The sequence below is a fragment of the Rousettus aegyptiacus genome, unplaced genomic scaffold, assembly GCF_014176215.1.
Source record: "Rousettus aegyptiacus isolate mRouAeg1 unplaced genomic scaffold, mRouAeg1.p scaffold_m13_p_4, whole genome shotgun sequence".
NCBI classification, from domain to species: Eukaryota; Metazoa; Chordata; class Mammalia; order Chiroptera; family Pteropodidae; genus Rousettus; species Rousettus aegyptiacus.
The window spans coordinates 119,772,816-119,799,245 of record NW_023416307.1 but is presented as its reverse complement, the minus strand read 5'-3'; the positions used below and the strand labels follow the sequence as shown (position 1 = coordinate 119,799,245).

The window sequence follows — 26,430 nt, the reverse complement described above, 5'->3', positions numbered from 1 at the left end:
CTGGAAGGGGTCTTAGAGCAGAGAAAGAAGCAGCAGACCTCTGTAGAATTCAGTCTGGTTGTATGGAAGGCAGCAAGTCTCAGACATACACTGCCACCAGTGCTCAGGTGCTGAATATCACTGAGGATCTGGCCCTGGGACACGGTGAATGACAATGTCAGCCCTCATGGGGCTCCAGGAGAGGTAAGGCAAAGTGAACTGCCACAGGTATGAAGACTAATAGGAAACCTCTAGGATGCTGCAGGACCATGTAATCAGTGAGGTGACCCTAACCTCATCCATAGGGACCATTAGGGAAGGCTTCTTGGATGTGGTGCACACATAAAAGAGGGAAGGAAAAGGGTACAAGGATTTCTGGAAGAGAAATTAGCATGCACAATCTTGGAGAGCAGTCTTCTCTAAGGGGCTGAAAGGAGGCCAGTGTAATTGGAGGAGAGGACAGCCAGTGAGTCACAAGAATAAGGCTGGACCACAGGCAGCTGGGTGGGCCGTGAAAGGGTCCTTGGGCTATCTCTTGAGACAAATGGGAAAGCAAGTGGCAGGTTTTAAAGAAAGGGATGACAATGATGACCATGCTCCATCATGAGTATTGCTATTTGTTGAGGCCCCATTCAAATGTTTTACTTTCACTGTTTCCAGTGACCCTTCAAAGTGGTCCCAGGCTCAGACATGAGATTCACTGAGATGACAGTGGCCTGGACTAGGCTAGTGGCATAAGAGACTGGAGAGTTTCACTAGGGGCAGAAATTTAGAGAATTGATAGGACCTGGCAATGATTATGGAGGAGAGAAGTACCCAAGTTTCGAGTTTGAACAACTGGGTAGATGGTGGAGGGCCTAGGGGGACTCTAGGTTGTGGCCAATTCCATTTCGGACAGCTCAAGTTTGAGGTGGCTGCACGGAAGAACCCTTGTGAAGGGTGATGGAGATGTAGATCACCAAAGAAAGGCCTGGCTCAGAGTCCCAGATTTGGGCAACTGGCAGTCGGCTAATGCAGTGGACGATGAACGAGATTACTTTAGGAGATCAGGAGTAACAGGAAGCCCTGGACCCCAACACTGAAGGAGCTGAAAGGACAGAACCCATATCTGGCCAAGGAAGAAGATGGCAGGAGGCCCAGTGAGACCAACCAGTTGAGCAGCTGGAGAGGAAGGCATGTTATTTTGTGCCTGGAACATTAGTGTTCACTTGCTTAAGTTAGTAGCCTACTTCTTGATTATCATCATTAAAATCAATCTGGCATTTCAGTTAAGAGGTCGCTTTCACACAGTGATCAGATTTGAACCTCGCCACAATGTTACATACGTGTTGTCAACTCCACTTTCAGATAAAAGTGGTCACTTGCTCAAGGCTACAGAGACACGCAAGAAGGGCTGAGCAACCCAGGGTCTAGATCCAGGGCCTCTGTCTATGAAGCAGGACTCCTCCTCCCATTAACAGGACTCCATCCTAGAGAGACAAACATCCTCACATTGTCAACACATCAAATCCCTACAGCTTCACCTTATTTGGTGAGGGAGTAGTTCCTCAGATTCAGTTTGTATCTCTATAAGGAGAAAAAACATGCCAGAAAGGAAAATAAGGGGGGACTGGGCTGGGCTTGAGACCTCTGCATACAACAAATTAAGAAGGAAGCCTGTAGATCTTTGGTCACTCAATCTGTCTAGGTACAGCCTGGGACTTGAGACCAGAGGACAAGGCCCCCAACCTGTTCCTGCTACAGCCTTCTGGGGCACAACAAACAGCTGGCTGGCTCTCCTTCTTAACGCCCTGTCTCTTGTAGAAACACCTTTGTAGAGAAGACTTGATGCCACTCTAACTCATTCACTTAAATAGTTATGGAGCATCTGCTTTGAGATTAGGGGCTGGAAGTAAAAGATAAAATGAGATAAGCATAGCCTCTGCCTTTAGAGACCACCTGCTACCAGAAAAACAAAGTCCAACATGATATGGTAGCACACAGCTACCTAAGAAGTGGGCCACGCCTCTCTTAGGGAGACCTCAGAACAAAATGGGAATTGTCTGGACCTGGGAGTAGAGAAAAATTGGGAGGGAAAAAGGATGTTTTCTGGGTATTCACTGGCTCAGTCTTTCCAGCTCCGGGCTTTGTGCGTTTCTGTGCTGGGGATGCACAAGCCATGTTTCCCTATCCTCCTGGACCTCAGTCTACCGGAGATGGGGAAGCAGATCTCTAAATTAGTGACTAAGGCTCAGTGGAAAATTCCATGATAGATGTGCCCAGGGGTCAACAGGAATGTAGATGCAGGCATCGACCCTCCAGGATGGGGATTAGGGCAGGGGGAGGAAACAGGAAACATCAGGGAAGGCCTCCTGGAGTTGACATCTGAGCCATATAGAGGCAGTGTGTCTGCCAGACGAGAGGAGCTTGGGAGGTGGCAGCCAGGCAGAGGGAACAGACATGGGGAAGGTGGCAGGGGAACAAGGCTGCTTGTCCTGGCTAAAGCAGATGGCAAGGAGATCTCTGACGGCTTTTCGGCTTGTACAGTGGGCTAAACATCCGGTAAGACTAGGAAACTTTCCATGGTAGAAGGTGACAGAGGAGAGGAGCATAGTGGATATAATTTTAAAGCTTCTATAATCAAATGAGGTCAGGCAGCTCTGCACTTCCTCTGGTAGAACACACATTTAAAAGAAAAAATAAAAAAAAGTCACTAAAGCCCAGAGGTGGAAAGCAGACACCATGAGATCCTCTGGAAACAGAACCCCCTGGTGGATGCAGATCTTTGAATGAGTCACATTCAGAAAGCTTGGATTTTCTGGGCCAAGAGAAATCTGGAGAGAGTTAAACAGATAAGCAGTTCCTCCTTTCCTAGGTTTTGAGAAGTCAGAGGGCAGAAGCCAGGCCTTCAGGTGCCTGCATGAGGGACTTGCAAAGTAGGCACCAGGGGTCCTCTTGGCCCCTTTCGTTAACTCACCCTGCTCAAGTCAGCCCCCTTACCTGATACTGGCTCCAGTCAATGTTTAGAGAGCAAGTCAGGAAGTCAGGGATGCTCAGTGGGGCATCAACGTAGTCCTAGGGACAGAAAAGACACCTGTGAGATGTGGGTTGGCCAGCAAGAGAAGACAGGGTGACAGGGCAGATTGCAGGCATGAAGCTGTGGCTACCAAAGGCAAGCAGGACATCCCTCCACAGTGCCTGCCTTCTCCAGGCCAGATGCTTGCACTACCCTAGGGAGTGACAGCTTAAAAATCAAAGGGACCAGATACCACTGCCAAGGGAAGCTTTTCAGTTTGTCACTCAAGTGTTTGTTGCTGAAACAGATGTGATCAACCTATATTCAGCCTCCAGCAGGCTCCTGTGATCTATTCCGACTGAGGAAGGAACAGAATGCTGGTCCCATCTTTGACACAGATGGCAGAACAAAGGATTTGTCCTATCTTGTCCCTGAAAACTCCTCTAAAGAAAGGGAGAAATTGAACAGGGAAGAGGAAAATATATATGATAGCAATGTAAACATGTATATACAAGGAGAAGAGGAAGAGAAAAATAATGAGACTCATTCGAAGAGAAGAGAAAAAAAGGGGTAGTTATTTTCCCCAAAAAGACTGCTAGCTACTTAAAGACCCAAGTTGATGAATGTTATTGTTCATACCTGCTTCCAGTTAAAAATGAGCCCTTCAGCCATGTAATCTCGATCTTTATATTCCTTGAAAAATTCACAGCCTGGAAAAGGAGGACAGAGTTATGACATAACCCTTTCTAACCTAGTCTCCTTAGATGACCCTGAGTGCTGCAGGACTGAGGTGGCACACCAGCTCACATACTTCTCCACACTGGTGGGTCCCAGATGAGGCCACAGCTGACACAGGTGGGGAGAGACAGGGAATGAGCCTCCAGTGCTCCTCCGGTTGCTAGTTACTGCTTGCCTGCACACCTCTCTCCATCTGTACTCATTGGTTATTGGTCAGTTCCCCCTCATTTCAGATCCTACTTTGTCTTACATGTCCCCAAAGTGTCAACAGCCAGGAAACAAAAAGCATGGCTTACAATCTGAGTCCCGTCAGCAGTATCTCAGCAACTTATGTAGTTGCAGAGGATCGCTGCCCCTCCTCTCTTATACCAACCTCTCAGGCTTTCAGTGAGGACTGAACATTGTAGCTTATGGGAAAGGACCACAGACAGTGCCTGCAATGTGACAGATGCTAAGCGACACATCCGTCTCTAACAAATCTGGCCAAGAGGTACTTTTCTGCATCGTTCGCTGGAAAAAAAAAAATCTAAGAAACCCCACTAAGCAAACCCTCATGAATACAGAGAAACCAGTGGAGAGAAAAGGGCTTAGGGAACATTCTCAGCTTCAGATCTCAGGTTTTCATTTAGCTCTTTATGAACAAGTTGTTTAACTTCTCTAAGTCTTGATTTTCTCATTTGAAAAGCAGTTCTTTAAGGATGAAATGAAATAACACATATAAAACACCTAGCACAGCACTGATTAAAGTGGCATTCAAATGGCAGCATATTATCATCATGCTGTTGCAGCAACAAGAACTCACAGTGCTAGCTCTGCAGCTTACAGTCAACTGCTTAGCTCAAAGAGAATGAGGCTTGCCCTTATAACACAGCACAGTGAGCATCCAGGGTCTGCTGTGGCTTTAGGAGGGTGAGTAAGAACTTTGAGAGTAGCTTCCTGTAGTTACTCTCAGTTCCTCAACCAGGGCCAACACAAACTTTGGAGGACACATGGGTTTGGCCACAGGTCTAAATCTGACGAGGTCCCCAAAGGCAAAACGATTGTCTGAATTCTACAGAAGTCGCCACAGGCCAAAAATTCACATGGAACTCTCCAGCTACTCTTGGGCTAAGTTTCTATCTGAGGTCACCCCAAGGAAGAAAGAAAAGGTTCCTTTGGAGAGGAAGATCTAGAGAGACACAGCTCATGCTTTGTAGACCTGGCTCTCATCCCACACTCTAATACCCCAAAACTTACTGCTGACTGAGAAGTTAGGAAACAATCCTCAGCTATAACACTTTAGCCTATTCTTGGGTGCCTCGCTGGGAGAAAGAGACATATAAATATCAGACAGAGGCCCTGAGCTTCTTAGCCAGGTTTAGAAGAGACACCAATTATCTCTCAGAGCTCCTGTGAAGTGCTTTGTTTTCCCAAACTCAAGATGTTCAAATCAACACCAAGGGCTCCAGGCTGAGCTCTGACCAGCCTAAGATGCAGAAGCAATGTTTTCTGTGAGAAAGAGAATTAAGACAGACTTGGTACCCAGGGCGATTCGTAGCATTCATTACCTGAATAGGCTTCTGAACCCACTGAAAGGCAAGAGAACTGGGATCAAAAGTAGGGTGAGAATAGCCAGTCACCCAAGAAGGAAACAAATTAGACTTGGGCTGAGGAGTTTGGGGCCCCGTCTATTTTGGTGCTCTGGAGGAAGTGCTCCCAGAACACTTCTCACTTTCAAGGGCCAATGTAAGCCCAAGTGAGTTTGATCGAACTGGAACTGATACCATCATAGTTCCTGGATGGGCTTCAAAGTCACTAGAGAGCTCAACTGAGACCCCGGAAACTCAGTAAAGTGCATTTTATGACTTGGTTTGAATAACATCACTTTGTTTCTTTTCCTTGTTATGAATATAGGCATGTAAAGAATTTCAAGGCATAAGTATAGCAAGTGAAAAGTGCTTCTCCTTGTCCCCTTACCTGGGTGTGCAATGGCGCTCCTCCAGACCAGCCTTTTTTATTTTTATTGGTCTCACTTACCCTCCCCTCAACACACACACAACTATCAGATGGAAAACATAAATGTTTTTGGAAGAACAGGGAAAAAATTAAGGGAGCATATTTCCTTCTCACACTTTTGTGTAAGTACTTTTTCCCTTACATAGTTGAGAATGTACTATAGTCATCCCCACTTACCTGTAGGGGCTATGTTCCAAGACCCCCAGTGGATGCCTGGAAACACAGATAGCACCAAACCCTATATGTACTATGTTTTTTCACACACACACACACACACACACACACACACACACACACACACACACTTTACAGCTTCTCTTTGGCATATCTGAATTGCTAGCATCACTACTATTATGCTTTGGGCCCTTTATTAAGTAAAATAAGGTTTACTCAAACACGGTATTGGGATACCATGACAGTGGATCTGATAACTGAGATGGCTACTAAGTGACTAAAGGGCAGGCAGCATAAACAATATGGATATGTTGGACGAAAGGATGATTCATGACCTGGGCAGGACGCAGAGGGACAGCGTGAGATTTCATCGCACTACTCAAAATGACATGCAATTTAAAACTTATGAATTATTTATTTCTGTAATTTTCCATCTAATATTTTCGGATTGTGTTTGACCGTGGGTAACTGAAACTTCAGAAAGTGAAACCGCAAATAAGGGAGGACTACTGTATATAAATTTGTATTCTGCCTAGCATCTTAAGCAGTTTCCCATGTCAAAAAGTTATAAAGTATTTTTCTATGACTGTAATATTTCATTCTGTCAATGGCTGTACCATCATTTACATAATCATTTTTCTGATTAATGGAAACATTTCCCATGTTTTGCTATTATAGACACCGTGATAAATATTGTTAGCCCCAAGTTAGCTGGATTATGGCCTAATGAAGTGCTTCAGAGGGTGTTAACATTTTGGGAGACTTATAACAAGTTGCCCAACTATAGCGGAAAGGATATCATGCTACTGTCCTGGAGCAGCGGTATTCAAACTTTTAGCAAAACTATTTTTTTGTAATTAAGTCCTACTTAGAACCTAAATACAAAAAAGAAAGCAATACCTGGTTCCTCGGGCAATGTAGATCTTTCCTGTCAGATAGAATACTTCAGTCTGTGAAGTACCCCTAAGGCACCTCCAGGGAGTTGAGCCTGGTGTGAAGCCAGTTTTAGATCTACCTGACAGCTCCAGCTTGGACACCCTGGTTGGGATGCTCCTGTCATGATGTAATTCTGATGCTGTCAAGCCCACAGTGTCATCAGTATAGTCTGCATCTGCCCAAGGTAACTTTTAGGAACAGGAGCTTCGCTGAGCCTTTCCTCCCACGTATCCATTATTTAGCCTGGTGTTTACCAAGCACCTGACTTGTTAGGGATGTATCTGGCACTTTACCCCGAAATAAGCATCATTATCTTTATTTCATGGAGGATGAAACCGATGCTCAAAGGGTTAAGGGACTTGTTCAAAGATACATAGTGCTATGACTAAGACGCATGCCCAGCTCTACATGGCACCAAATGCTAAGCTGGCAGAGAAGAGGGAAAAGACTCTGGTGGAAGCCACCAGAGTGCCAGGCTATCAGGGGTCATGGTTTCAATGCCACCAGCTTACACTGATGAGGATACCCTCTCACTACCAGGCACTAGATGAACTTGCAGTTCTAATGAGAAGGCCTCCTGGCTATATAGCAACCTGTTGTCACCAGCCTGCCCTTGCTATTGGCTATGTGGCTCCACAATGAAGAGACAAGGTCCAGCACAGGACCGAAGGCAGAATGCTGGTGCTGAGAAGCAGGAGAGAGTTCTCAAGGAGAAAAACTACACTTTCTGTTGTTTGTTGACAAAGTCTTATACTGCTGTTAGGGCGCCTTGGCCTCCCTTGCTGAACAAGCAGGTATTGCCAGAAAGGTTAAATGTTACCAGCTAGACCAATACAGCTTTAGTATCCAGTACAGAGATTACTGCCCTGGCCACTGATCACATACAAAGCTGTGTGCAGGAGGAAAACACAGCTAGCACTGTGCACACCAAAGTGCTTTGCAACATGGTGAGGCCAACACCAACCAAGTACAACTGAGGACAGAGCAATTATATTTTTCTACCACCAGAACAGCCCTGCCCGAGGCAATTTCAGACATGCAAAGGTTCACAGACATACAGTTCAGCCCAGCACAATTAGCTGCTGGCACAGAGTACTAATAATTTTATACTTTACCTGCACAGAGCACTTTTATAAACATGATCTCATCTACTCTTCATGACAAAACCCTAAGCTAAGCCTTACTAAGTTCCAAATGACACCTGAGGAAACCTGAAGTTGGAGAGGTAAAGTAACTCGCTCAAGGTTGTAGTGGTGAGTATGTGAGTCAAAACTCAACACGTAGACCTCTCTGACAGTGTCTTACCCTAAGTGTGAAAGTCTATGACTGGGAGCCACAGTGTGCTATGCTGGCTGACACAAATCCTCCTAGAAAGGTCCACGGCACTTATGTACCTAAGTGCTAAAGGCCTACAGACAGCCTTGGAGAACAGAGGCCCCAGTCCTTGGAAGCCTGTCACTTGACTAGACCCTGAAAAGAGCTCCCTACCTGGATACGGGATGGAGAGGAGAGTGAAGTCGGCATAGCGCTGGGCTTTGTCCACCTTCTCGGAAGAGGTTACACTACAAGACAGGACACAATGTGTTATGGCATCACAACACATACACACCATTCCCCAAATGAGTATTATAACAACTTAAACCTCTTGCTAGAGAAACTACTCTTCAGAGTTGCAAATGATTCCCTTCAGCAGCACTTACTTTGAACAATTAAAGAAAGGTAACTTCTCTGCCCCCTACCCTGACTTATCAAGTGAGAAAGGCTATTCTCCAGTGCTTCAGCAGACGTGACCAGAACCTAAAGTTGCAGAATCACCTTCCACCTAAGCCCCACAAATGAAGGCAGCACAGCCTCTGACCTGGCAGGTAGAGTAAAACGAGAGCCAAATAAGTGGGACACTGTCCAAAAGGGACCCTTTGGTGGGCTCTCATCTCCAATACCTACTGAGGACACTCCTGAACAGGGTGAACAAACAGCACCTGAAGGGGAAAGCCTTTAGAATGTTCTGACAGATGAAGAAGGAAGGGATAAGGGAATGTTTGGGTATCTGCAGACAGCTGAACTGTAATTTAGCCTCGCTATGCCTTATTTTCTAGGACGACCTCAGCATAGTTAAAAGTCATTATAAAAAATAAAAATTTGGAAAAAATCCTATCATTTCAAAACTCAGGTTCTGTTTTTTTCAAATTTTGTTTTATCACATCAAGATTTGGTCCATATGTGAAGTAAAAATTGATACAGATTTTTTTGTTTCATTTTAAAAGACTCTAATTTACCAAAGATGATGTAGAACTTGGTTGGAGCCTGGAAAAACCTTCAAGGGTGTCTAAGAGGAGGAGGCAAAAGAGCACAGATTAGAGACTCACAGCTCCCTCAGTTACTATCTGGACGACCTTGAGCAAGTTACTTAACCTCTCTTTACTTCAATTTTTAGCCTGTAAGAGGGGGACACTAGAATCAGTCTTACAGGGCTGTTTGAAGATACAAGTGAGGATGTACAGAAAGCCCTCAGCACGAGGCCTGGCACATGGTGAGCCCTTAGTAACTATGTACTATCACCAACCTGAAAAGCCTGTGAACACATCACCTCTGCCCATTTCACAGTGGGTGCCCTGTACTTACTTCATGCCAAACTTCACTTTCTTGTTCTCTACCATCAGGTCACAGATGTATTTAACTGACAGGTACCGAAGCAGCTTGATGTCATAGCCTCTGACCTTATCAAAAAGATGTGTGTCGGAACTTCTGAAACAAAGAACCAGAGGGAGAAGTTGCACTGCACATTCATTTAGAAAAGTCTGGAGGGGGGTGGGGTGAAGGGTGGGGTGAGGGGTGGGGTGGGGAGGGGAACGTGTTCAAGGAAGTATAGATGTCACTGGCAAGAATTTATTTCTCTTCTCCGGAAGATAGAGGTAGGGTCAAGACAGGACAACTGGTTCTAGGAAAGGTGCAGAGAAGATGACTTTCTAAGAGATTATCCACCCTGTCTGGGATGGTTTTCAAAGAGAAGCAATTTGCAGCCCCAATACAGAAAAAGGCTTTTTTGCCCCTGCTTGACTATAAGCCAGAAGACTCAAGATAATCTCCAAGTTCTGAAAAGCAGCAAACTGGTGGCTGATAGTCTCTGAGCTTTCATTAGAGTTTATCTCCCTCCAACTTTTACGACCATTTTTAGCCATGACTTGTTCATAACATAACAGATTGAAATGCTTATTGGGAGATGGAGTTTTTAGATATTTTATCAACTGACTATGAAATACTAGCGAGTGAACACCTTCTACTTAGCAAGCCTATGAAGCAAGGAGAAAGATAAACTTTTCTTAATCCCCAGGCTGTCTTTTGATTATTCCGACAGATAAATGCAAAAGTAGAATGAGTAAACAATCACCATTAATTTTTTAAAATGCCCACTGCTTTGTTGTCCCTAGTAGTTTCCTCACCAAGAACAGTGTATGCTACAGAAGATGGCCTGGCTGAGGGCCTGGCTGAGGCAGAGGTTGTCTGATCTTAGGGGAAGAGACAAACATTCCTGAGCACAAAGCAGAGCTTCTGCTCTCAGAACTAAAAGACAGAACCCGGGGACAGTGAGATGCCTTCAGGTATCAAGCCATGATTCTGAGCAGCTGAGCTTACAAGGGTGCTCAAGTGCATTCCAGAGACCCCTGATACCCGTTAAAGACTTTTCCATGTGGTATAGACCATGTAAAGGAGCTCTTCCACAATATCCTATAGTGTTGTTTTCTAAAAACATTTGGAAAGAAAGTACCATTTGAACCAGTGCTTTTCCTACCTAAGGGAGCCTAAAATACTTGTTTGTATCAAGCTCTATTATGACACCAAAGAGCCATGGAGCTTCTAGTCTACATCTCTCATATGGGGACTTTAGCCCTTGCTCTGTACCTCAGCACCAGGTATGCTATGTGACACTTGGCAGGCAGGCAGGCCGTCAGCACCCTGGCCATACTTGAGGAACTGGGACTTGTCTTGGACTGTGGTACTGGGAACCTCAGGCTGGGACATTATCTTTGGGATCCTTATGGGTAGCTATGGTGGAGACAGACTGCTTGGGTATTTAATAAAGTCAGCTTTGGTGTGAAGATATGAGATGGATCTCAATGACCCTATTTCAGGGTATGGACTTGACAGCTAGAAGAAGGGAGTCAATCCATTTATCTGGACCAGTGATGGATATAAACTGTCATGAAAACAGCCACTACTGGTCAGACACCCTGCCCACAATACAATCAGACCCATAACAACCTGGCACTGACCGAAGAGCACAGTCCTCCTCCGTGATATCCTCCGCATCTGCCCAGGCATCATCTGCACCCCCTGACCAAGAAACATGTCAGTACCAAGGCAGTGGCATGGGGCTCCACCCAGGGCTTCCCAACCTGCCCTCCTCCCCACCAGATCCACCCCTAAAGACAGCCCTCATGTCCTTTCAGCACTAGATGTCCCATAAGCTAGTGGTCTTCTCTACACCAAGCATCTCCTCAGGTAATAAAAGAAGGCCCCTATTCGCTCCCCAGCTTGCTTGCACCCTCCACCCATGCCCCTGTGGCTGGGGGCGGCTATTCTCTTTGACTGGGCTCTTGTTCTTAGTCACAGAGGATGCAATTTAACATTCACCTGAGAAAATATAGTTGTAGCCAGTGCGTCCATACAGCTCCCCCCATCCAGCCAGTGTGGCCGACCTGCAAATGTGCTGAGAGAGAAACAATTTTCAGGATCAGAAAATTTCGTTTTTGTTTTTCCTGGCTTTATTGAGGTATAACTGACATTGTGTAGTTTAAGGTGTCCAACATGCTGATTTGATACACTTATATATTGCAAAATCGTTGCCACCATAGTGTTAGCTAACACCTCCATCATGTCACATAATTACCATTTCTTTTTGTAGGGCAAACAGTTAAGATCATTGCTCTTTGCAATTTTAACGTATATAATATAGCATTATTAACTATAATCACCATGCTATACATTAGATCCACATAGAACTTATTTGTTGTTGGGTTTGTTTCTTTTTTTATGCCTAAAGCACTTGGTCTTGCTAGCTGGTGGTCTCCTATCCAAGTACTAACCAGGCTTGACCCTGCTTAGCTTCTAAGATCAGACGAGATGGGGCGTGTTCAGGGTGGCATGGCCGTAACAACTTATTTGTCTTATAACTGGAAGTTGTAACCTTTGATCAATAGTCAGTAGGTTTTCTGAAGTTGAAGGAACACTTGGGACTCTCCTCCGATTCTTCCAGGGCAAGAGGAGATATGGGTCCAAAACCATTCACCATAGTTTTATCAGCATTGAGACCATAACGGTCAGTCTGAAATATGCCTAAAATTTAATCTACAGCCTCTGTCAAGGGGTAGCTCCCCAAATGAGCAGCACCAGAGTGTTACTAACTATAATGGATAGATTTAGTGCTTGTCACAGTGTACTTATGTAAGATTTGGTGGTTTTCACGTGTGTGTGTACTGGGCATAGTACTGAAACATTTACACCATCTTTTCACTGAATTTTTACAGAGCCCATGAGATAGATGTTGCAGGTGGCACAAACTGCTGCTGCTGCTTCACAGATGAAGAAAAGGAACAGAGGGGTGAAGTAATGAATGAGGTCATACAATGAGGGGTAAACTGGAATTAGATCTAGACCCACCTACCTCCAAAGCCTGGGTGCTCATCATTACCTGAAACTTTTTAGTGCAGGGTGAACACTTTAGAGCAGGTGGGCCAATTACGGGAGAAATGTTAGGGGGCTTTATTTTTTTAAAGAAATTATATCTTCTCTCTCTTCTGCATCAAGGAAATGCAGCAGCTATAGATGTACTTACGTGCAATTTTACTCTTTTCCTCATGACTCAAGAAGCGGAAACCAGGCAACTAGCGTGAACTTCAATATAGCTATCTAATTTCAAGGTTGCATCTTTAATTAAATTGATGAGAACTAGAAGAAATCTGGTGATGGGGAAGCAAACTAGCCCAGAATTTAACTAAGGGCTCGGGGTGGCAGTGAGGGTGGCTGAGAGATTACAATAGAGAGGGGAAGCTGCAAGGTGACACAGAGGGAATAAAAGCCACTTCTGAATGGGTCACACAGCCTGGCAATATAAAGTGGGTCCCTGGAAGACCACAAAATACTGCCTTCCCCTTCACGACCTGTAAGATAAAGGGAAAGAACAGTTTTGCTGCCACAGGAAAGGGGTGAGTGGAAACTTCTGGCCTTCTGAGTACAGTGCTGTAGGCAAGAACAGATTTGTGGGAAGGTTGTCCTAAAAGCCCAAGGACTTGGGCCAGGATTCTTGCTGGCCTTAGCAGGATGCACTCTGGCAGATGCACTGCTTAACTTTTTCTGGGTTCAAAAGCATTTTGAAAATCTGATGAACCATAGTTTACCTATACTTTAGGGGTTTCTGGACTCTCCCAAATGCATCCATGGGTCCATCTCCAGCCCTTGTTAAGAGTCCCTGTGCTAAGGTGACCAGCCAATAATTAGGAGTAGCGAAGCAGAAAGTTGCAGCAGGGAAGTGTCAATCCCCAGGTTGAGAAGATCCCCAAGACTCTAATGGTAATGGGGGAGGGGTCTGATTTCTGAAAACAAGACAATGGGGAACTTGTGGCTTGAGTTCAAATGGCACGTACTTTCATACCTAATCGTCCCCATCATCTAAGCTGCTGGTATCAAACCTCTTTTCTTTGCCTTTCTTCTGTTAAATCTACAGAGCAAACACATACCCCCTTTTTGGCTACTGAGCTTTGAGACCATTTCTTAAATTCTTGTGAAGGTTTAGATACCTCTTTCTGTTCCCAGTTCTCCCATATCCCTTTGATCTGTCCTCGTCTTTTTGGTAATTGAGGCAGCCAGACCTGGGGCCCAGAAGACTAGTCAGATAGAGAAAAGCAGACAAGTTAGCTAACTCTCCACATGTGGCACCAAACTCTGCAGGAAGGTACTGACTGAGCTGGCACCTGGGGGAAGCTGTACCCCACTATACAGAATAACTCCTGACCCCTGCTACCTACCATCTTGGCTCCCATTCTTAACCCATCATTTATGCATTCTAAGCTTAGCTAAAAAAAGCAGGATGCACTCTGAATGCTCTCTACCTAATTAGGAATGGCCCCTGATTCTGCACTAGAAACATCCCTCTACTTAACGATACCTTTGGCACATAGAATAAAAGTGACTGACCTCTGCTCCCTTTCTGTTACATGGGGAAGCAAAGAGAAAGATGACTTGTTCTAATTTTAAGTGTCTAAAAGCCCAATATAACTGTTAGGGGAGAACATGCGACCCTTAAATACGTGAACTGAGTTTAAAATAATTTTTTAATAATATATCTTATTTAACTTAATATATCCAAAATATTATGTCAATATATAATCACTTTAAAATTATTAACATTTAACATTCTCTATACTAAGTCTTCAAAATCCAATATATGTTTTACATTTATAGTACATCTCAACTAGGATGCTTTATTTTTATCATTTAAAGGGAAATGCAGTCCTGTCCCAAGATAAAGTTGTTTAGCCAAACAAAAAACCCTCTACAGCTTCAGTTATAAAATGTAAATTAACTGAAATGTAATAAAATTAAACATTTAGTTCCACAGTTCCACCAGCCACACTGATTTTTTTCTTTTATAAAATTCCCTATTCTATACTCTGTATCTGTTACTATTTTGAACTACCAATTTGTTCTTCTTAATCCCTTCACCTTTTTCATCTAGCCCCCAACCATCCTCCCATCTGGCAACCATAAATTTATCCTCTGAATTTGTTTATTTGTTTGTCTATTGTGTTTTTTAGATTCCACATATAAGTAATATCATATGGTATTTGTCTTTCTCTGTCTGACTTATTTCACTTAGCATAATGCCATTTAGGTCTATCCATGTTGTTGCATGAACTGAGTTTTGAAGGAAGCAGGAAGTAAGCACCTAACATACTCCCACCCCCCAAACTGGCAGAGGTAGGTGTCTCTGAAGTAATGTTTGTAAAAAACACTGCCAACCACACTAGTTAACAGGTGCCTGCTAAGTGCCACATATCTCTGAGGATTACATCCCTCCCCATTTCACAACAGAGGACATTCTTGTGCCTTGCCTTATCTCCCTCTCAATTGCTTGTTCACTTGTTTGCCTTCCCCACTCACTGAGCTCCATGTGGACAAGGACTGTCTTACTCATTGCTGTCCCCTAGAAGCTAGTATAGGGTCCGCTAGTGCTTTATCCAAGAGCAGTATCTTCCTGCTAAGATTGCATTTACAAGCTGAGCGGGCATTTTGCTAGGTGCTGGGAAGACAGCAATAAGACAAAGCCTCTGTCCTCAAAGGGATTACAAAAGAGGAAATGACAGAGGTTCCAACACACAATTAGAATAAAGCATATGTAAGTAGGTATTACGTAAGTAATCACCTACTGAGTCAGAAGCTAACGGGTATGAAATGGTATTCCATGGCCTGGACAAGATGGTGCAAAAGGAGTCAAAAGCAGCAGGATTAGCGGCAAAGCCCTCATCAAGATTTAATAACGTCAAAGCCTCCTCAGAATAATACCTCCAACTCATCATCTTCCCTCTGAAATCGGTTGGCTTAGGACTCTTTTGTCACAGGCCTACCAGCTCTGTAAATGCTAACAATCCGTCATTCAGCAACTCCACTGGACTAAGCTGTTCAGCGTGGTATTTCCCAAAAGTATCCAGGAAATGTATAATGGTCTGGAGACAAATGAGTGAAAAACACCAGACCTACATATGTCTATCTGTTATAGGACTTTTCAGAACCTTTACTATGTCAGTATACACATATCAATGTACTTTATGAATCTGAAGCTTGGGGGTTAGGCCAAATCTAGTATGCAGTATTTCACATTCTTGTTTGAAAGGGAATGCTTTTCACAAGCACATCCTTAAACTATATTGTTCAATGGAACACACTCTGAAACACTGGTTTGACCATTTCCTTTGTAGTTTCTAATGACAAGCACTATGTTCCACAGAGCAGTGATCTTTAAACTGGAGTTCTGGTAACTTTTAGGAACAGGAAAACTTTCCAAGGGGCAAAACAAATAGCTTTAACTCATTTCTGTTTGTCCCCAGAATACCTGTCAGCAGCTTTGACGACTGCAATGTTTACCCTGAAATAACTTGCGGATTACACTCTTAACCTTAACCCCAAAGTCTGCCATGAAATATCTTGCTTTTATTATTTTCTCATCGCTTTAGTATATTGATAGTCTTTGGAAACAAATGACAACATTCTATTTATAGCATTCTGTTTTTAGTAGTGGTATTTCCATTTACAAAATATAGTAAGTCAAGATTCTGACAATGCCAAATCCTATAAAATGTAGCATTCCTACATGTGATATTAAATTAACGTTGTCAGAGAGCTGCGCTTTTTTTTTTTTTTTTTAATGGGAAATGGGTTAAGATGATCGATTTTGGGGGCTTAACTTCCAGAAACATTTTTGCCTAAAATTGACCTGACAAAGAAAGCCTTTGGCTAAATCCTCCCTTCCTAACCTCCCCTTTCACATTTGCTCTTCTCTCATTTTATGAAAGAAAGACACGAAGGGATAGAAACAAGCCTTACATCTCTCCTCCCCACTGCCCTGCCAAGGCCCTCAACCACTCATGCTAAGACCTACATCTGGAATCTATAAGCCACTGGGACTATAACGCATGCCCTCAGACACCTGCTAAATGAATAAAGAGGCTACATCCTTGTTTCTCTCCCCATCTCCAGGCTCCTTCTACTTTAAGTCTACTTCTCTTTGACTCATCTTCAAAATGTTATTTTCATCCTGTATTTTCCTGCTCAAGAATCACAGTGGTTCTCCTGGTAAATACGAACAACTTGGTCAGCATTCAGCCTCCTGCGCTCAATCCCTTCCATCCTCTACTCTGACATGTAACTTCCATTCCAGTCAGGGAAGTCTCTTGGCCTCTCTTCTTCCTGGCTCCATGTCTTTTTCCATCCTGCATACCTTCTTGGAACATCCTCTCACCCCTTCCTTCCAATGATTTTGCTTATCCTTCAATGCTCTCAAGTCAAGTGTGGCTTACTTCATGAGGTCATCTGTCTGCCAGTCCACATTGTTGCCCCTCTGTGGTGAGCTCCTCTCATACCACACCATGACTCTAAATCACAGCATGGTTGCCTGAAGGAGTATGGGACACGTTCAAATCCCAGCTCTCTAGCTGTTTAAAGAAACCTTGAGTAAGCTACTTAACTACTTTTGAGTCTTATATGCAAAATAGTAACAGAAATTACACAAAAGGGTCATAAAAAGATAGGTGAAATGAGATCATACTAGAGAGTCAAATTAATGATACTCACTAGAATGTACGTTCTATGAAGGTAAGGATTTTTGTCTATTTTATGTGCTGATGTATTGTAATGCCTGAAGCAGGGCTTAGAACATAGTACACATGCAAAAAGTACTTGGTGAATTATATGATTGAAAGAATGAAAAAAGATAGGCAGTAAACTCTCTGATATTACTAACAGGAATTTCTTTTCAGCTATATCTCCTTGGGCAAGGGAAACAAAAGAAAAAATAAACAAATGGGACTACATAAAACTAAGAAGTTTTTGTATAGCAAAGAAAACTATCAATAAAACAAAAAGACAACTGACTGTTTGGGAGAAGATATTCACTAATGATACATCTGATAAGGGGTTAATATCCAAAATATATGAAGACCTTATACAATTCAACAACAAAAAAGCAAACAACTCGATTAAAAAATGGGCAGAAGACCTGAACAGATATTTCTCTAAAGAGGAAATACAGATGGCTAATAGACATATAAAAAGATTCTCAAGGTCGCTAACCATCAGAGAAATGCAAATTAAAACCACATTGAGCTATCGCCTCACACCTGTCAGAATGGCTCTCATCAATAAACAATAAATCAAAAAAAACATCAAGTGTTGGCGAGGATGCGGAGAAAAGGGAACATTCATACACTGTTGGTGAGACTGCAAATTGGTACAGCTGCTATGGAAAACAGTATGGAGGTTTCTCAAAAATTGAAAATAGATATACCTTTTGAACCAACAATTACACCTCTGGGTATTTATCCAAAGAAAACCAAAAAAATAATTTGCAAAGATCTATGTACTCTAATATTTATGGCAGCACAATTTACAATAGCCAAGATATGGAAGCAACCTAAATGCCCATCAACAGATGACTGAATAAAGAAATTATGGTTCATATATACAACGGAATATTACTCGGTCATCAAAAAAAAATGAAATCCTACCATTTGCAATGGTAGAGGTTATTATGCTGAGTGAAATAAGTCAGAGAAAGATAAATATCATATAATTTCACTTATATGCAGAATCTCAGGAACAAAAAGAACAAACTAATCAAAAACATACTCACAAATATAGTGGACAATTTGGTGACAAACAGAGGGAAGGGAGGTTGGGAGGCTGGGAGAATGGGGTAAAGGGTTAAAGAAGTACAAATTCGTAGTTGATGGTTGGTCATAAGGATGGGGAGCACAGCAGAGGGAATGCAGTTAGCATTAATATGATGGCTATGTGGAGGGCCAAAGGAGGGAGGGAGCAATTTGGTGCATCATTTTATGAACTATATAGATGTCTAACCAAGGTATTGTATACTTGAAACTAAGTTAAATAATTTTTTTAAATGTTGTAAGTATACCTTTTAAACCCCCAAAAAAACACCAAAAATGAACGAACAACAATAACTTACTTGACCTAATCTACTCCATTAATCTTTGATGTAGACATGATTATTATTCCTATTTTATAGAGGAGGAAATCAAGGCCTTGCACAGATAGGAAGTAACAGAGCCAGGATCTAAACCTAGGCAGCCTGGCTCCAAAACACAGGGTGGGATACTCTGGTAAGACTATCCCTTCCCTATCTGGATTTATCCTTGAAGGTAGTTATCAGAATTGGTATGTTTCTCTGGACTGCTTTCCTCAGCACCGGACACCCAGTCACCAACACTTGGCTGGCTAAGGCCAAGAACAAGAAGAATTACCCCAGAAGATGGTCTCAGGGAGCGCAAGGCTATGGCATGGTCTTACCTTGCCCCTGAACAGGATCACTGGACAGACAAACCGTCCTCTGCACCTGGCCGTCTTGCTGCGGTTGACAAGGTCTTGCAACTTGCTCACTTGCACGGTGCTCTGAAACCTAATACATGGGCAAGAGAGGCAGGTCAGACTAGTCTCAAGTGGACATTTTATGTGCGTGTGTGCACACACGTACACATACATGCTAGGTCTGCATATGTGTGTGAATACTTATTTTGTGTGTGTGTGTGCACACACATGCTAGATCTGCATACGTGTGTGAATACTTATTTCAAACTTAATAAGTGCCCTAATTCCTAGATTCTGGACTATGGATATAAGTTTTTCAGGAAAAGAAAAAAGTGCTGTATCATAGGTATTAGAACTTAAGTCATCCTGATTTCAGAACCTTTAAGATGGGAAAAAAGTCAGCTACTCTGAAGACATGGTATATAAAAAACAGAAGACATGATATATAAAATACATAGCAAACTGAATATTGATTACCAATTTTTTCCTCCCACGGTAAAATAAAAGATGTCCTAGGGACTCTCTGGAAATCATAGGGCCATTTTTGCTGGAACAAAGGAGGCGAAAGACAAGCTATTTTTGGCATTGAGAAGCAAAGTAGTTACTACACTGGAGTTTGGTAAGGAAGCTTCTAGAACATAAGAGTCAAGTTTAAAAATGAGCTCCAGTGAATAACACCCCTATCAAATCCTATCAAATTAGCAGACCCCCAAAGTAAGGGTCTACTCATGCCTACCAATCCTTAGCAAAGGGCTCCAAATCAGCCAGTCAGAGCTGGCTGCAAAAGAAACAAGAGGCAGCAAAGTTAGAGTGAGATGCTCTCCCAGGGGGATGCTCTCCCAGCTATGCAGAGTAACCAAATAGGAGGGGAGACATTCATGTTTCCTCCTTATAAGGGTTTAGCTTCCAGGTCAAGCCCTAGAGGGTCTTTAACTCCCACATCGTACTCCTTCTAGGGATCCGATTATTGCATGGCACATGCATACAAATAATTACTTCAGAATCAATAAATTCAGAAACTCCTATACATTTGTGACCTTTTAAAGCTTATTTGGATGCTACTGGCATTTAAAATATGAAGTCTTTTAAAAACACTGTTGATTTCTTAATAGCCTTCATAGATATATTCTCAAGCCACAGTTTCTAAAAATATAACTACCTACTATCAAGCAGGGGTCTGAAATTAAAGTTAAAAAGAGCTCTTCAAATAAGAACTTGGACCAGTAGTTTGATGATCTTGGAAAAAGAACAAGGGGATAAAAGAAAAGGACTTACAATTCTCATGGTGTATTTTTCTGAAGGTTTGATTTAAAATGTTACTTTTGTAATCATGTTTGTTCTTTTTTGAAGGAAGAAAGAATGGCAAACTTGAAGAGGGTAGAGTACTTCTTCAAGAAGCCTGCAGGGTGTCACAGGCCAACAAGGCAGTCTCTAGAAAACATGGCTCACTGAAAACCAAATTCTACTACCTTTCCCTCACTCAGTCTCTCTATTGAAAAAAAAAAGGCATCTCAGTACAAAATAATAGTCTAATTAAACTCAGACACCATGAGCATACAAAAGAGAGCACATACAGTACTGCTTACAGTAATCTTTCCTCCTTTCTGGTGGCCCCAGTCCATTTTCATGGATTTGGTCAGAGCCATTTGTAGCAACTGACTCTCCCTTAGTTTATTTCAGCAGTTCCCTCTAAGCACTAAATGCCTTGAAATTGTGTTTGATTCTCCCAAGCTGAGTCCTTCCACTGAGCAACTCTCCACAAAACCACGGTAGAGAACATGCCAGTATTTCCCTCGCAGGGACTCTGCAGAGTCTTTTAATATAAAGGCAAAAACACTTTTTCTCATTATGCTAGATGATGGTTTATTTTCCTGGTTCTCCTACTCAAGGAACCAATTCAGTTTCTGTTCTCAGTAGTTCCTGCTTTCATTTTTATTATCTCTTGGCCCTTGGATCTTTTTCTTATAGTGTTAAGCACTGAACTGTGTCTGGCACGTGACGGTCATAGTTGAGTAAGGGTAGGCTTGTGTATTTATATTTGTTTTACAGTACTGCACCCTTAACCTGTGGAATCTGATGCTATCTGTGAGAAGATAGTGTCAGAATTGAGTTGAATTGTAAAATATCCAGCTCATGTCTGAGAGTTGGTGGTATGGGGGAACAGTCCCTCCCCACAAACTTGTTGGAATTGGGTACAGAACTTTAACCACTATCACCTAAGGCCTCACCTGTACTTTCCTAATTCAGGCTCTCATTACACTGTCATTGCTTATTTACTGGTCTGTGTTACCCACAGACCTAAGGGTAAGGACTTCATCTATCTGGTAGGTCTTCCAACTGGATCCCTGGTGTCTGCCACGTGACAGCAGCTCAATTGTTTATCAGCTGCTAAACATATCTTGGCTGTTCAGAGATCCCTGTCCAGGCTTCTATTCCCAGAGGATGCGCTAAACTGGGAAGGTAGGTTAAGAGAACCAAACAACTTCCTAAATCCAGTTACACTCTGTGTAACTCAGTGTTGTGTCATATTAACACCAAAGCTAGATATGTAAAGCAGCAAAAATTTCTACTTCTTCCCACCTAAACATGCATATACTCTCTTCTCTTCAACAAACAGGCATCACCCCACTCAGTTATCACTTTAAGGCCTTGCAAGGAGTGAAAAGTAAAAACAAATTCCAATAACTCCTCTATGGTTAGGGATGTTCCTCAGTGGCTCTGGACTGGAAGGTGAGACCCTGCTAGACAAGGTGGGAGAGCCATGGTGATGACAGAAAAGACACAGTGGTGGACGGAGCAGGGTGGGGAAGACCTGGCTTTTAACTGCATTCTACTTGCTATGTCTGTGATCTTGGGCAAAAGCAAGTTACTTCTCTGCATTTCAACTTCCTCTTCTGTACGATGGAGGTGTTATTACCCTCTTCACTAGGTAACTGCAACACTTGAATGAGCTGGTGTGTGAAATCCTAACACTTGCCAAACAGTAGGCACCTGACAAAGATTAGTTTCCCTCTCTTCAAGGGCTAGATTGAATCAGCACTGAACTTGTTTCCTTCCTGGAAAAGCTTCCGTGAGACAACCAAGACTGAGTTCCTTAGAGTAGTGCTACTATAGAGTAGTTTGGCATTACCTGGAAGCTCATTAGAAAATGCAGAAGTTCATGCCCCACTCCAGATCTACAGAGTCAGATTCTGCATTGTAACGAGAGCCCTAGGTAATTCACTCACAAAATCAAGTTGGAGAAGCACTACTTTGACTACAGCTGAGCTTAATATCAGAATGTCATTGTACAATCACTAGCCAGCACTGAAGGAGGCTAAAAGGAGGGCAAGGACAAGGAAAAAGAGTTCTTGTTCAGAAACTTTAGTGTAAGGACTTGTAGAAGGTGAGTTTACCTAATCTGGAAGAAGTTAGGAAGAGATAAGAACTAAACATAAATAATGGGACCATAGGAAAGCCCTATTCTTTAGGCTTGGAGATTTCTGGAATTAGGTTATATGACTGAGGATATGATACAATTTCTATGATCTACATACAATTTTTTTTCTAATTAATTTTTCTAACAAACTCTACAAACTCATGAGATAGCACTTATAGACATCCCATTTTACAGATGAGGAAGCTAAGGCTTAGTCTTTAAAACTTCTCAACTCGTTGTTCTGCTTGAAAGCCTTTTTTGGCTCCTGGCAGCCCACAGCAGTAGTTCTCAGGCTATAGCATATATATATATGACTCACCTGGGGAACTGAGACTGAAGCCGAAAATTCGGATTCAGGGGCCCTAGAATCTATTATTTTAATGAGTGCTCAGGACACAAGCAAATAAAACCACTAATACCCACAAGTCCGCACTCCTTAACCTGATGATCAAGACCCTATACAAGCTGATCCCTAAGGACATTTCAGGGGCACTCCTACTTATCCTTCCAATTCCAGCTGAAAAGAATCTTACCATAAAGTCTTCCCAAACACTCACACAGCAGAGAGAATGAACCATCACCCGCGGTTTGCCTACAGCAGTACTTCTTAAACCTTAATGTGCTGGGGCATCTTATGCTGTGATTTTGATTCATTGACTCTGGAGCCCGAGAGCAGGAGTTTCTAGTCGATCCCTGGGAGCACTGATGGGCATGCTTGTGGTGGGGAGGGTCTGCATACTTTGCAGCACGACTGTCCTGGAGCACTCATCATAACATTGCATTCATGGGGCCAGGGGTTCACAGATATTGTTGAAAATAGCTTCTAGAATTCCCTTAAAATCAGCAGCAAGCAGGGAGACTAGAGGAACAAACTTTGAGGTTGACATAAAGCATTTCCTGGAGCCTCAATGCTGTGATTATTTTTTAGAGTCGAACAACTGCTAGCATTTACTGATCACCTTATAGGCTGCAACCTATGCCAGGTGTTTTATGTCTGCTCTGGTATGAACTGTTATCCCACAGAAAGTACTCAGGCCTTGGCAGGCCCTCAGTAATAATAGCTCTTATTTCTAATTCTTACAACAAATATGCCACGCTTGAAATAGCCATGTTTATCATCAGTGATTGCACTAGCCACATTTCTAAAGAGGTAGAGACTTAACAATGACAAAAGAGACAAAGAGGTTAAATAACTTGTTCAAGTTAATTACATAGCCAGCAAGTGAGGAAGTCAGATTTCAGACCTCAGGCTCTTAAATATATTGACACAGCACACCTCTCATCCAAACTCTCTTAAAGGACACTGAGATTCAAAAAGGAAAGGTGTGAAATCAGCAGTCTTAGGGCAATGAGCTATAGAGTGGGAGTGAAACAGGAGTCCAGGGCTGTGACTCCCAACCCCTCATTCTTAACCCATGCTACCTTGCATATATAATTTTTCAAACCCTGAAGTAAACGAGGATGCCAAGAAGGCTTATCACCTGAGAAAAGTGACTCTGCCACCCCCTCCCCCCAACCTCCAGTTTCCCTCCCAGCTACAGACTTCCTGACCCTGAGGTTGAGCTGTCAAGACCTCCCCAGACAACACACTCTGGTCACATGATGCTCACGTGTCTTTCTCCTTTTCAGAACTTTCATACTCCAGAAACACGATGTGCTGGGGGTAGTGGCCACAGATATCCCCATTCACATTTTGGATCACGCTATAACAGTAGTCTCGGCCAAACAGCTCCAGACATCTCTTCTCAATGCGCTCAACCTGCACAGAGGAGGAAATCTGAGCATAAATAAGATTCTGGGGCCCTGAGTGTGAGAATTAGGTAGTTCATGATCTGGAGAGGTCACTAGAAATTACATGTGCATCTGCGATTATTATTCGATGCCAGAAAGAGACCTGTTGCTAAGTCACAGGCCCTAATGTGTAGTTCATTAACCAATATATGCTATACTTTGGGAGGGACCCTGAACCCCTCAGTGGTGCAGTGAAATTGTCCACGTTAAGCACCTGAAGAAGAGGATTACAGCTTTCATTAGATTCTCAAATGCGTCCACAATCCGTAAAATATTAAGAACTCTTGCTCTAGGTTACTTTAACTGGCACTAATCTATTATCTTCCCTTGGCTCCAGATTATTGCCATTCTTGAGCCACAGAGCAGTACTTAGAAGCTCTAGTTAGTGTAATGAGTAAAAGCTGCAAACGGCTGTCTCCTTACACACCATTTGTTTATGAAATAGAAGGAATAGATCCCCTCAAAATTGCTGTTTTGTTCATGGTTCAAGGAAAGACTACCTTAAAAAAGGCATAAGACCTGTTAACATCTCAAGAAGTCTGCAAGAGACCAGGAGGCTTACAGTGGCTTTAAGACCAGCTGCAGTGAAAGACAAGAACAACTTATGATAACTCTAATCTTCAAGGATGTGTAAGATGGGAAAAAGGCCCAGCAAAGCCACCAACTGTCTTCAGCCATTCAAGAGTAATGAGAAAAAAATTCACAACAGCTTAAACCAGGAGACCTCAAATTTTAAGGTGCATGAGTTTTATTAAGAAACCTGTTAAAAAATGCAAATTCCAGGTTCCTACACTCAGAAATTCTGACTCAGCAGAACTGAGTGGGACCAAGGAATTTTAATTTTTAATAAGGACCCCAGTCAATGGTGAAACAGATGGCCCCCAGGCTAAGCTCTGAAAAATACTTGGTCATTTGTAGAGTGGGGAAGTTCCATCATTACTCAAGTCTCCCCTCAGTTATTCCAGAGACTAGTAGATGCCAACTGTGGTATGTCCCAGCAAAGGTAACTTCTGGAGCCAAACCACAGATTCGTGGCCCAGGATGGAACAGAATCCCACTGGAAAACCCGATGCTAAGCCTGCAAAAACTACACGGGAAATGAGATATGGGCTATTGCAGAGTTAACAAGATTCCCATCAGACTGCTGGACAGTGCCTAGAATGGGGATGGCCTAACAAGATTGGAAGCCTTCCAGATCTGGCCAAAAGGAGGCTGAAGGGAAACCCAAGGAAAGAAAATAAAGGAACTAAGACCTGCTTTAGATAAAGAAACAGAGGTGTGCGCTGTCTTCCGGATCTACAGGGGAAGGAAAGAGATGGGCTTGAGTTGAAAGTCAGACTGTATAGATAACAATATAAGAAGGCAACACAATTCATCTCCTGGTGCTCCATTCTGCCCCATTATCTCCAGGCCCTTCGTTTTGACCTCTGACCTGAAAGAATTCTCTATACTTCTTTTATTCTTGCCTTGGGGCAACTTTTTTTTTAATCTAGGCTTTTATCCCTACGGCTAATGCAGGGGAGTGACCCTCCTCAGCTCCTCCTCTCCAATCTCTGAAAATGCCCGCCGCCCCGCCCTGCCCCAGCTGATCCTTGACATCCAAATCCCTTCCAAAGGACATCCCTCCTCGGCTCATTCTGACCTCAGTTCCTCCTTTTTCGGTTTTTAACCTGACCCTTACTCTCCGGATCCTGACCCTGGAAACTACCGTTTTGTTCCTTTCTCTGACCCCTGACCTCAGCCTTTCCGCTGTAACTTCCCATGCCAGGGCCCTTCTCCTGCTAATCGCGTCTTCAATTCACCTTAGAGCCGCCGGCCCCGCTGCAGTCCTTAGCCCGGTACTGAGTCCGGGAGAACTCCTCCAGTAGCTCCCCGAGCCCCGGCTCCCGCGGCGGCGGGTTGCCGGAAGAACTCGAGGACCCCGGCGAGGTAGCGGCGGCAGCCCGAGCGCCAGCCATGTCCCAGCGCGGAGTCCCTTGAGCGTCCCGTCTCAGTGTGCCTCAGGCCAGCCCATGGCACCTGCAGGATCCGACTTCCAGTACGAAACCTCCACTACCGCCTCAGCTGCCGCCTTCCGCTTCCACTTCCGGCCCCGCCCCACTCTGCCGGATGTTTACCTCTGGCCTGGCCAATCGGAGCCCGGAACTCGCGCCCTGCCCACGATTACCGGCCCTCCGTCCGACGCGGAGGGACCCAAGTGGTCTCGGTGAAAGGGCCGCTGCCACTTGGAAATATCTGGTGCTCCGCCCAAAGGAGTTTCTCTTGGGGAAGCCGGACCAAACCATTAGAGCTGCAGGGTGGCGGTGCG

At 43.5% G+C, this 26,430-nt stretch overlaps 1 protein-coding gene across 9 annotated transcripts in view; it reads right to left on the bottom strand.

The window, feature by feature from the left end:
• Positions 1-26,216, bottom strand: part of MTMR14 (myotubularin related protein 14) — a 44,424-nt gene extending 18,208 nt beyond the window's left edge. For 6 of the 9 annotated variants that reach the window (XM_016134507.2, XM_016134510.2, XM_016134512.2 and 3 more), the window contains exons 1-9: positions 25,925-26,215; positions 23,942-24,090; positions 18,896-19,004; positions 11,450-11,525; positions 11,089-11,149; positions 9,440-9,562; positions 8,306-8,379; positions 3,614-3,684; positions 2,959-3,033 (exon numbers count right to left, since the gene is read on the bottom strand). In XM_016134507.2, the coding sequence (XP_015989993.1) occupies positions 2,959-3,033; positions 3,614-3,684; positions 8,306-8,379; positions 9,440-9,562; positions 11,089-11,149; positions 11,450-11,525; positions 18,896-19,004; positions 23,942-24,090; positions 25,925-26,080 (894 nt within the window). In that variant the 5' untranslated portion in view covers positions 26,081-26,215. Of the gene's footprint in view, positions 1-2,958; positions 3,034-3,613; positions 3,685-8,305; positions 8,380-9,439; positions 9,563-11,088; positions 11,150-11,449; positions 11,526-18,895; positions 19,005-23,941; positions 24,091-25,924 lie in introns of all 9 variants that reach the window. The other 3 variants (XM_036219199.1, XM_036219198.1, XM_016134511.2) reach the window with 3 other exon arrangements.
• Positions 26,217-26,430: the final 214 nt, after the last annotated feature.